Here is a 12,684-nt window from a genome sequence, read left to right on the forward strand (position 1 = left end):
GAAGACTTCCTCCTTCATTTCTCTCCTAGCGGAGGGTGCTCACTACTGGTATCAGTCTACCCGAACAGTTGCTGTGACCTTGCCTCTAATATCCCTAATGGCAACACAGCCTGCTAAAGGGGACTATGAATTACAGAATTAAAAATAATCAGGCACTGTGCTAGGCACTTCCATCCATTACTTCATTTGGGACCCACACAGCTACATGAAGTAGGTAATACAGTAGGCCCCCCCTTATCTGTGGTTTTGCTTTCTGTGGTTTCAGTCAGACTAATTCCCAGTCAACTACAGTCCAGAAGTTTGATCCCTGTCTGAGGTATCATCAGAAGATCAATAGTAGCTTATGTACATCACACATTCTGTGTGCCTCTGTCATTTATCTCACTTTACCTCATCACATAGGCATCTTTCCATCCTCACATTATCACAAGAAGAATAGGAGAGTACAGTCACTTTGAGAGAGGGAGACCACATTCACATCACTTTTATCACAGTATATTGTTATAATTCAGTATTTTTTTAAATCTTTTTTTTTAAAGATTTTATTTATTTATTTGACAGAGAGAGAGATCACAAGTAGGCAGAGAGGCAGGCAGAGAGAGAGAGGAGGAAGCAGGCTCCCCGCGGAGCAGAGAGCCCGATGTGGGGCTCGATCCCAGGACCCCGAGATCATGACCCGAGCCGAAGGCAGCGGCTTAATCCACTGAGCCACCCAGGCGCCCCTATAATTCAGTATTTTATCATTAGTTATTACTGTTGATCTCTTACTGTGCCTAATTGATAAACTTTATCATTGAGATGTGTGTATAGAAAAAGCAGTATAAATGATGTGATACTGTCCATGGCTTCAGGCATCCACTGGGGGTCTTAGAACATATCCCTGTGGATAAGGGGGCCTACTCTGCCCACGTCATAGATTTTTTTTAAATGGAGGTGCAGAAATGTACCATAGCTAGAATGTGGCAAACTTGGGATTTAAACCCAGGTGATTTTCCAAATCCCCAAGCTATTTCCACCATACAAATGGTTTACAAATGGGATCTGGAGAGGGCCTAGGGATTCAATGGGATGTGACCATAAGAGGTGAGGGAGGTGAGGAAGAGGATAGGAAGGTAGAATCCTGGGTCCTGCTATATATTAGCTACAGTCACTCCATTTATACTTTTTTGTATATTATAAGTATTAGTTAGGGTGCTTTGACTGCCAATAACAGAATATCTGACTAAAATGTCACTAATAATAAGGGCTTATTATTTCACATAACAAAAGATGTGATGGTGGGAGATTCTATTCCAGAATTGGTTATTTCAGCAGAAAAATGGAATCATGGCTTTGGGCTAGCTTCTTTGAAATTCCCTCACCTTCTTTCTCCTGGTTACAAAATGGCTGCTGCAGTTCCAGCACCACAAACAGAAAAGGACTCCCCCTTCCTCAGGATCTGTTTTTGTCAAAGAAGAAAGCTTCTCAGAACCCTCACCTGGTTGACTTCTCCAGGGACCAGAATCAGATTACATGATCACAATCAAACCAAAAACTGGCACAGGGAATCAGATTTTATAACTGACTTAGACCAATCATAGTTCATCTCTCTTTTTTTTTTTTTTTTTTTTTTTTGAGAGGGAGTGGGAGAGAGCATGAGTGGGGATGGGCAGAGGTAGAGGGAGAATCTTAAGCAGGCTCCATGCCCAGTGAACAGAGCCTTAGGCAGGGCTCAATCTCACAATCCTGAGATCATGACCTGAACTGAAATCAAGAGTCAGACACTTAACCAACTTTAGCCTCCCAGGTGCCCCAATCCATCTCTTTTTAATAAGGGCATGGACACTGGGGGTGGTACATAAACAATGAATTTTGGAACACTGAAAAAAAATAAAATTAAATAATTTTTTTTAAAAAAGAAGAAAAAATAAGGGCATATCTTTTCTGAGTATATTGCCATCCCACATCTGAACAAAAGTTGGGTTTTGTAAGAAAGGAAGGAAGGAATATTTGTTGGGTAGGCATTCATTAGTTTCTGTCTATAAGGTTCTGTTTGTAGATAGAATTTTGTTGCAAAAAAGGTAGTTAACAACCATTGCATTATAGATACTAAATTCCCATGTTATAGAACAGAGACTTTTCTTAATTGACTGCTTACTCATTTTTAAATTTTTTCATTGAATTGGGTGTTCCATTGGTCCTCTAAGCAGGAAATCATTTATAGGTGTTTTGTTGACCCTATGAATCACAAAACTTATGCGTGGGATCCCCATGCACTAATTTATATACATGAATCCTCAGCTATGTGACCTTGGGAAAATCACCTTCTGTAAGATAAAAGGACTCTAAGGACCCTTCCTGCCTAAATGGGTTTTGTTTTAAGATCCAGCACTGCCTTCAGGAAGCTCCTGTCTAGACTGGTGAAGCCAACAACTAATTCACAGGCTGGCAGAATGAATGAGTGATAGTTTAAGGTCCAGACATATCCTGAGAATAGCCAGAGTGCTGACGACTCATCCCAGATGAAGGCATCCAGAAAGATGCAAAAGGAAGAACTGGAACTCATTTTGCTCTTTGATCTTCTGGCACTCTCTGTCTCAGGAGAACTCACCCCTTGGAAGCAAAGTCCTGCAGCTGATCCTGAGTGACCCAGACTCCCCAGAGAATGGTCCCCCCTACTCATTCCAAATCACCAAGGGGAATGATGGCTCTGCCTTCCGAGTGACCCCTGATGGATGGCTGGTGACCACTATGGGCCTGAGCAGGAGAGTCCAGGAATGGTATCAGCTTCAGATCAAGGTGAGAGCTGTGTTGGGCCACTGGTGGTGACCATGGGGACAGTAGTGTGCTGGCAAAAGCACTGCCAGTGCTTCTGTTATTAGGGGGAAATGTATAGAGCACTTACTAGGTGCTGGGCACTAGGCTAAGTGCTCCACATGCATTATTGCATTAAATCCTCATAACAGGCTTTGGGGGGGGGTACAGTTACCACCCCTGCTTTACACATGTGGTAACTGAGGCACAGGGAGGTTGAGTGACTGACTTAAAGTAATACTACCAATAAGTGGCAGAGGTGGGTTGCTTCAGACCAAATACTCTGACCCTAGAACCTAAGCTCTGAATTCCCGCACAGCTTCCAGGCAGAACAACTCTCGCCCTGGCTCTAACTCCTTCAGTTTGGCCAAGACAGCTCTCCGAACATCGCAAGAACTGCTGTGGGGTCCAAATTGGAGAAGATACATATGTGTTTAGGGTGTTATGGTGGTGCTGCAAAGGGTAGAGTGAGAATAGCCAAAGCTAAGTGTCAAGATGGTAGTTAACCATTTTCTTCGCTTCATTCCCTCAAAATTCCTTCCTAAATCTCAAGTCCTAGTGGACCCTGTTATTCTGTGAACTTTTCTGGGTTCAGGATGATATATCCTTCCATTTACCCAGCTGGCCAGTCAGTGATTTGCTAAGCTTTTCAACAAATATTGAACACCCATCCTGTGCCAGGCCTTATGCTTGCTGCTAGTGTTACAGCAAGGGGAAAGGAGGAGATGATCCCTGTCCCTGGGGGCTTTTGATTCTAGTCATGGAGATAAACAGTAAATGAATGAAGAAAGAAAGTGCCTTAGAGGAGACATATTCAAGAGGGTGGCTGCCCTCAACGAGGAAGGGACATTTGAGCTGGGACCTGAGAGGAGCCAGTCATGTTGAAAATGGGCAGGAGAATGTTGCAGGCAGGAACAAGATAAGCCAGCTCTTGAGTTGGGAAGGAGCTTGAAGTGACCTGAGATGGGGCCAATTTGGTCAGCATAGTGATCTTACTGGGAATAAAGCTGAAGAGATGGGATGGGTAGATCATGGAGTCCTCTTGGCTTGGGTGACCATACTACTTGAGGTCCAAACTGTGATGCACTTGAGAGGGAAAGAAGCACTAAAAGTAGTTAACTGGCGATCACTGAGCCACAACAGGGTCAATCAGTGATAATCAAGACCAGTCTGGGCAAACCAGGATGTACAGCCATCTTAATTATAAGCCTTGGTAATACTTTTAGTATTACTTCCAATTCCAGCTGGAGAGAGTGGTGCAGAAACCTTGAGCTGATAATAAAGATGCTCTTTATTAGTGGACAGACTAGGGACAAGCTCTGCATGGAAATAAAAAGGAGTCAGTCATAGACTGGACATGTGGAGAGAGAGAAGACTCAGCGGTGACTCCCAGGTTCCAAACTCTAGTGAAGACTGGGCCGTTGGGCCATTGCTGAGGCCAGAAATATGGTGCAGTGGGGGAAGGACAGGTTTATGAGTAAAATGAGGACTCTGTTTTGCACATGTCACCTTTTAGGTGCCCAGGAGACACTGACGTGGAGGTGTCCATTAGGTAGTTGGGAATGGGAGTCTGCAGAGGACAGGTGTGGGCTAATGTAGAGGGTTTTCAAAGCTAAGGGCATGGACATAATTGCCTTCCAAGCAATGACCTCTGTCTCTTGACCCAGACAATTGCTCAGTAACTATTTGCCTCACCTTCTCTTGCACTTGTCTTGTACTTCCGCTTTCATTCATTAGAAGGCACTAGAGGCCAGCAAAGAAACAGGCTATGGACACAGGTTCAGATTCTGCTCTGGCCTTACCTGCTCTATGACCTTAGACGAGTTACTTGACCTGTAAGCCTCAGTGATAGTTTTTGTAAATGGAAGACTTCCTGGTATCTATCTCATAAGAAAGGTTAGGGTTAGGGTTAAGGTTGATACGCTATCTCAGATCACGCATCAGAAGCATTAGAAGTGACCAGTATACAGTCTGCGCTCAGTTGATGCCAGCTGTATGTTATGCTTAGCAGCAGTATTAATTACTGTTGTTGCTATTCATATCCCACGGGTGTTACACACAAATCCCAGCACTGGGTGTAATTTCACAATCTGTTCACCCACTCAAAGCACTAGAATACACGTGAACAAGATATTACTGTAGAGAAAGTTGTGGAGACCCCTGGCGACAGCTGTGAAAGAGATAAAGTCACTGAATGAAACTTCGTCCTTGCTAATCAGGACAGAAAGTTGCAAGGATGCTTGGCAAAAAAATGAAAGGAAAAGGCATTTTTAATTTACATTCTTTTCCTTGCACAACTGAGGTCATATCACGGCCTTGTTAGAACCTTCAGTGGCTTTCCATATCTCTGACATAAAACCCGACCCTGTGCTCCTCAGCCCATCAGTGAGGGGGCGGCCTCCCGTGTGCCCCTGCCTGGTCCTCAGCCCTGCCTACTTGCTCCAGCAGCCAGTGCCCTTCTGCCCTATTGAGTTTACCACGTTCTTTCTACTCTGGGGCTTGACACTTGCTGTTCCCTTTGTCACCTCCTCTCCTCACCTCTTCTCATCCCTTAGGACTCAGTTCAAGTGTCACTTTCTCCTCAAGTGTTATATCTTCCCTCCCACCCGATCTGAGTACGGAAGCTCTCACTCTTCAGATCTCTGTCCCATGCTCCATTTTCCTCCTTTACAGCACTTTATCCATGTCTGACATTGTCTTGTTTATTTTTAGTAATGTATTGATGGTCTCTTTTCTCCTGATTACAGCAGAGGGCCTGGCCTGTAGAAAGCAATCAGTATGTATTTGTTGGCTGACCTGAGGAAGAAACACCCACCCTGACCCTAGTCACTAGTAAAGGGGGATCCCAAACAGAAACTCCTTAGGCTGACGGGGGCCACAAAGGATTCATACTGGAGTCAAGAAGAGACACTTGATGACTCACTTAAGGATAGAGACAGAATGAGAGATGTTGGAGAGGGAGAAAACGTGAGTGCAAGTGGCTGGAGAGATTTAGGAAGAGGCTCAGAGAGCTGTCAGATGAGGAAATGGAGTTAAGTTTGACCATGTGGTAGGGGATATAACTTCTTCCACAAGACCTTCAGTGCTTTGGAGTTATTGTTCTCTTTCTCAACTGTGACGACGTGCTGAGCCTGCCCTCAGGTAGGGAGACGTGGCTGCCCCAGGAGGCCACAGACAGCTGTGGTAATGCAGTCCTGTGGTAATGGCCGTGCTTGTTTTGTCCACAGGTGTCAGACAGTGGCATCCCTCCCCTCTCGTCTTCAACGTCTGTCAGTGTCCACGTCACGGAGCAGAGCCACTACCCACCCTCTGCCCTCCCACTGGAGATCTTCATCACCATTGGGGAGGAGGAATTTCAGGGTGGCATGGTGGGCAAAATCCATGCCACAGACCGAGACCCACAGGACACACTGACCTACAGCCTGGCAGGAGAGGACAACGTGGCCAGGCACTTCTCAGTGGGCCCACTCGATGGCAAGATTATTGCCGCCCAGGACCTGCCTCGTGGCCGCTATGCATTCAATGTCACAGTCAGTGATGGGACCTTCGCCGCCACTGCTGGGGTCCACGTCCATGTGTGGCACGTGGGGCGGGAGGCTCTGCAGCAGGCCATGTGGTTGGGCTTCCACCAGCTCACCCCAGAGGAACTGGTGAGCGACCACTGGAGGAACCTGCAGAGGTTCCTCAGCAACAAACTGGACATCAAACGAGCTAACATCCACCTGGCCAGCCTTCAGCCTGCAGAGACCACAGCTGGGGTGGACGTGCTCCTGGTCTTTGAGGGGCATTCTGGAACCTTCTACAAGCTCCAGGAGCTGGCATCCATCATCACTCGCTCAGCCAAGGAGATGGAGCACTCGGTGGGAATTCAGATGAGGTCAGCCATGCCTGTGGTGCCCTGCCAGGGCCCAAGCTGCCAGGGTCAAATGTGCCAAGAGACAGTTCACCTGGACCCTAGGGTGGGCCCCACGTACAGTACAGCCAGGCTCAGCATCCTGACCCCACGGCACCGCCTGGACAGGAGCTGCTCCTGCAACGGTAAGGAACAGGCTTCCCCAAGAAAATCAGCACTGCAGGGCTTAGCCAGACTCACTGTAGGGATGGAGATCCCAGGGAGGCCCCGTGGGGGTAGTTAGAGGGGTGTTTTAGCAGGGCTAAAGGCCATAGGCCACCAGGGATGGGTAGTGGCCTCACAGAATCTAGTCATGGAATAGCACCCTATTCCTGGCCACTTTTTGGAGTTTTGAAACTAACAGTAAGGATACAAGAAGCAGTTCGTAGGATGACTGAAAGCACAGACACTGGCATCAGATGCCTGGGTTTAAATCCCAGCTCTGCCGCTTGTGAGCCAAGTGACCTTAGGAAAATTATCTAGCCTCTCCGTGTCTTTGAGTTGTTATAGGGGTTAAATGAGTCTTAAATATCAAGAGCTTGCTTAGAAAAGTGCCTGATATAGAAAGTGGTCACTAACATGAGTTACTAATAGTATTACTATTACTACTACCGCCTGGTGGTTATAACCTCAAGACAGCTCAGATTTTAACTCCAGCTCCCTCTCTTACTAGCTGTGTGACTTGGAGTGGGTTACTAAGTCCCCAGAGCTGCAGATTCTCATCTATAAAATAATGAAAATATTATCATCTGCCTTCTGAAGTTGGTTTGGGGAGTAAATTACTCAATGGATATAAAAGCACTTAACTTTTGTCTGGCCCGTAAGCACAATGTCCATGATGGCTGTCATTCACATGGTAGCAGTTGTTGCTAGAAGGACTCTGCCATGTGCCAGATGCTGTATATGTTACCGAAACTGATTGTCACCAACATCCTAGGAAGCAGGGGCATTAGTTCCAACTACCGTTGAAACTGAGGGATGGGGATTATATTAGTTCACCTGAAACTTCATGGCCTCCGGTGAGGGGCTGGTTGTCTAAATACCTGTGTGTCCCACTCTAAAGCCTGAGCTCTTCACCGAGATCTACAGGAAGTCAGTTTCTTCCTTTGGACTCACCCCAGCACCCCCGGCATCAAGAATCCGTGCCCTGGACCAGCTTAAGAGCATTGGCAAAGTCTCCAGTTCACTATCACCCCCTGCCTGGCCTGGTCTACCCTTTATGGGTTCCCCTGTTTGCATTAGGGAAATTCTTTCTCTAAAGATTGGTGGACTTTCTCCAGGTCCCACTGTATTTAGGCTGGGTGAACTACTCTTGGCTGTGTGTGTGTTTATGGGACAGGGTAGGGGTGGGGGAGTGCTTCCCTTCTGTGTCTCTTGCTCCAGAGTTGCCTGCAAGGAAAGCCGGGATGGCCGAAGGTTCTCTCTTGGTCACCTGGCACCAGACAGCAGAGGTTCTAAAAATTCATGCTTGTGCAACATCATCTGGGGAGTGTGGTTTTATTTTTTTATTTTTTAAAAAGATTTTATTTATTTGACAGACAGAGATCACAAGTAGGCAGAGAGGCAGGCAGAGAGAGGGGGAAGCAGGCTCCTGGCTGAGCAGAGAGACCGATGTGGGGCTTGATCCCAGGACTGAGATCATGACCTGAGCCGAAGGCAGAGCTTAACCCACTGAGCCACCCAGGCGCCCCTGGGGAGTGTGGTTTTAAAAGAGACCCCGCTCCTGGGGGTCACCTCCAGGTGTATTATTTAGAAGGTCTTGGGTGAGGCCTAGAATTGACATTTTTTATGAAGTTTTAATTTTAATTCCAGTATAGTTAGCATAGAGTGTTGTGTAAGTTTCAGGTGTACAACAGAGCAATTCATCAATTCTGTACATTGTTCAGAGCTCATCACAATAAGTGTGCTCAATCCCCTTCACCCATCTCACCCATCCCCCATCCACTCCCCTCTGGTACACCATTAGTTTGTTCTCTATAGTTAAATCTGTTTCTTGTTTTCTCTCTCTATCTCTCTCTCCTTGGAACTGGCATTAGCACCTCAGGCAATTCAGAAGCAGGTGGTCCAAGGGCTGCACTTTGAGAAATACCAGAGGTTGGCTTGCTGATCATCAGAATCACTCAGAGGGGTGATTTGTTGTTTTTAAAAACATTTTTGTGGAATGAAATATGGCATACAGAAAGGTATACATGCCACGGTTTTCACAAACCAAACATACCCATGTAACTGGCACCTATAGCCAGGATCACCATGTGCCCAGCTTCACAGGAGCCCCTCTTGGTCTCTCTTCTAGTCAATACACCCATTGTGGGGAGATTTTTAAAATGCAGCTTCTTACGTGCCTCAGGAACTAGTGAGTCCTACTATCTGAAGATAGAGCCTGGCATTCTGTATTTTAAAGTTCTCTCCAGCTGATCTTCAGCAAGGTCTGGGGATTCCTGGACGATCTAGATCATCTTCAGCCTCCCATCCAGTAATGACCTACTACAACAGAATTGCCCACAGCAGAGAGCTTTAGATCTAAGGTACGACAGACAGCCTCCAGATCTTGAAATCCCATGTGCCTCAGGCTTCCTGGTTCTTTCTCCTTGTGGCTTTTGTTCCCTCTCTTCAACAACCTAGGGTATCTGGGGCCCTATACAGCTCCTCCTCTTGCCTGATGACTGATAAGCTTATTCACACTGAGGTTTTAGGGGTTTAACAACTGGACTCCCTTCTGGGGAGGGTAGTACTGAATATACATAAAACACAGAATTCTCCAAGGCAGCCGGCAGAATGCTATTTCCTAGGGCTTGGAAGAGGTGGTCCCCTTAAGAGGGTCCCATGGTCAAATGAGCTGGAGAAAGTCAAGTTGAAGTGGAGCCTCCTGACTCTGCAACTATGTGCTAGCAGTTGCTACAGGGGGATGCACACGCAGGACTTCACAGAATTCTGCTTCCCTTTCCTCGGTCACAGTGACCTCTCAGCAGCGATGTGTCTGGTTATGAGCTTCTCAAACGGTTACACTCCTAATGACGAAGCGGAGATCTTGAGGCAAAGCACCTTCATGGTATTCCTGAAATCACACATATATGCAAAATCCTCTCCAATTCTGCCTCCTTCTCCCTGCCCAGGGATGTCAGAAATAACATAGAAACTATGTAGGATAGAAATTTTGGATTTTCACACATTTCATTGGTAGCATTTCTGGCTTGATTCTTGCTTTCTTGGTGGTTTGAGCTCATAATTCCTGACTCCAGCTGAGACCCAAGGCAAGGGTCTCTGGGGACAAAAGAAGGTGTGCAGGGGGATGGCCTCTGTCCGGCTGCAGGATCCTGGACAGGTAACTCCCCCCGGCCCTGACTCGCCAGGAAGCCTCACTTCTATAAGATATGAACAATGTCACCCAAGGGTTGAATGAGACAGAGTCAGTTCAAGGACTCTGTGGGGACCTCGTCATGTGGAGCTGACATCTCCGCTTGCTTCTACAGGTACTGCCACAAGATTCAGCGGACAAAGCTTTGGGCGGTACAGTCTTCCAGAGGCACAGAACTGGCACATCCGTTTCCGCCTGAAAACACTCCAATCACAGGCTGTTCTCCTATTCAGCAATGAGACAGTGTATGTCTCCCTGAAGGTAAGGCACTGTCAGCCTGAGAGATTTCATGTGGGCGTGCCAGGAGAGGGAGGTGGGGACAGCCCGAGGAACAGCTAGGAAGCCCAGTTGTTGGCAGAGAAAACACTGCATGGTTTTCAGGGATGCTGGTGTGACTCTTAGTTTAAGGCACAAGACTTTCCAGTTGTGATTGCCCAAGCCCCCCACCTGGAGATATATAGCCAAAGACAACAAGTTGGGCTGCTCTGTGGGAGGAGAGAGAAAGCCTCTGAAGATAGAGGGAGAAATGGAGGCCACCTAGTCATGGTGGGTTTGTTTTGTTTTGTTTTATCACTTTTGCTGAGTAACAAACCAGTGTTTTCCAAGATGGGTGGGAGGCTGGCTACCACTAGGGTGCTCAAGACTACCAACCCGGCATTAAGTTACATGGAAGAAAAATGAATTTCCTTTCTCATGGTCTTTCAGTCCTTCTGATTACATCTTGTAGAATATCTTAGTTTTCCTGCCTGACTTTAACACCTCCAACACAAAAGCCAATCTCCCACTTTGACAAAGAACAAACAGATTTTGGCAGCTAGTTAGAAATTAATTATTCAATAAATATTTATTGAGCATCTGCTAAGTAACAGGCACTGTTCTAGATGCTTGGGTCTCATCAGTGAATTAGACAAAATCCCTCTGAGAGCTTTCACCCTACAGGGCAAGACTGACAATAAACATAAACATAATAGCTCAGAAAATTTTAGTTTGTCCAAATGTGATAAATGCTTTGGCTTTAACAACCAAAAAAAGGGTTAAGGGGAATTAGGACTATGGGAAGTTGCAATTTTGAGTAAGGTGATCAGGGAAGTCTTCACTGAGTTGGTAACTAAGCCATAATATAAAGGGGGTAAGGAAATTAGCTAGGTAGCAATCTAGGTAGAGGGAATAGCAATGCAAAAACGTTTTGGTAGGGGAATATTTCACAGGCTTAAGAATGGCCCAGATGTGTGTAGGGCCTGAGTAAAGTAAGCAAGGGAAACAGTAGTAGTAGGATTTGAGGTCAGCGATACAGTGGGCTGAGGGAGTATCCATGAAGTTCTCGTAGGCCGTTGAAGGACTTCAGCTTTTATTCTGAGCAAAATGGAGGGCATGAGAAGGTTTGAGCAGAGAACTGATATGATGTGACATTTTCAAAGGGGTCCTGATGGCTCCTGTGTTGATAAACAAGTTTAGAGAAACAAAGATAAAAGCAGAGACCTACCCAAGAGGGTACTGTGACAGTTCAGGTGAGAGATGGTGGTGGTCTAGATCAGGGTAATGACAGTGAACTGGGAAGAAGAGTTGACAGTCTAGATAGATTTTTGAAGGTAAAACCAAGAGGACTTCCTGAGGAATTTGAATGAGGGTTGGGAGAGAAAGCAAGGAGTAAGATTTAGGCCTGAGTAATTAGAAGGAATGGAGTTGCTGCCAACAAACTTGGGGAAGAATATGGGTAGAGCAGGTTTGGGGGAAGATCAAAAGTGCAGTTTTGAGATGTAAGTTTGAGATTCCTACTAGGCTTCCAAGTGGAGCTGGATAAACAAGTCTAGTGTCTGTGAGAAAAATCTCGGATAGAGATGAAGATCTGGGCGCCTTCAGCATATACTTAGGATTGAAAGTCATCAAACTAGATGAGATCACCAGGAAGTGTGGATTGAAAAAAGAGTAGACCAAGGATTCATCCTTGTGATACTCCAAATTGAGATGTCTGGGGGAAGAGAAGGATCCAAAAAAGGAGACTGAAAATGTACAATCAGGGATGTTGGAGGAAAACCAAGAGTACTGTATCCAGGAAGCTGAATGAAGAACATGTATCATGAAGGAAGGAGTGACCAGCTGATAACATGCTGCTGAGAGATGAGTGATATTAATCATTGGACTTGGGAACACCACGGTCACTAAATACCCTGACACCAGTGGTTTCAGTATCATGGTGGGTGGGTTGGGGGGGGGTGGAATTTTGCTGCAAAGAGGAAGCAAAGAAAGAAGGTGATCTCTGGTGAGAGAAGTGGGTTCAAGAAAACTTTTTTAAAAGATTAGAGTAGTAACAGCATGTTTGTGTGATGACTGGAATGGTGCAATAGAGATGAACAAACAAAGATGTAGGGAAAAGAAAGGAGAATCGATGGAGACTAGTCCTTGAGGAGGTAAGGCGGGGGGGACAAGTGCATGAATGGAGAGACTGGCTTCCACCAAGGTGGACAGAGGTGATGGTAAGAGTGCCTGCAATTCCCCACCCGACTGGTGAGAGCGAGGATGGGGAGGGGAGCATCAGGAGTTCGAGGAGAGAGAGGTTGTGAAAATAGTCATCTGGGAGAGTAAACTGAGGAAGATAGCATAATTAGGCACCATGAAGGGCTCATTTGAAACTTGCAGTCATGAA

At 46.2% G+C, this 12,684-nt stretch overlaps 1 protein-coding gene across 2 annotated transcripts in view; it reads left to right on the plus strand.

Annotated features, from left to right (window-relative positions):
* Positions 1-12,684, plus strand: part of FAT2 (FAT atypical cadherin 2) — an 80,444-nt gene that overhangs the window by 58,323 nt on the left and 9,437 nt on the right. For both annotated transcript variants that reach the window (XM_046000247.1, XM_046000248.1), the window contains exons 18-20: positions 2,581-2,778; positions 6,021-6,831; positions 10,156-10,301. In XM_046000247.1, the coding sequence (XP_045856203.1) occupies positions 2,581-2,778; positions 6,021-6,831; positions 10,156-10,301 (1,155 nt within the window). The remainder of the gene's footprint in view (positions 1-2,580; positions 2,779-6,020; positions 6,832-10,155; positions 10,302-12,684) is intronic.

This window comes from Meles meles, chromosome 3, assembly GCF_922984935.1.
Source record: "Meles meles chromosome 3, mMelMel3.1 paternal haplotype, whole genome shotgun sequence".
Classification (NCBI taxonomy): Eukaryota; Metazoa; Chordata; class Mammalia; order Carnivora; family Mustelidae; genus Meles; species Meles meles.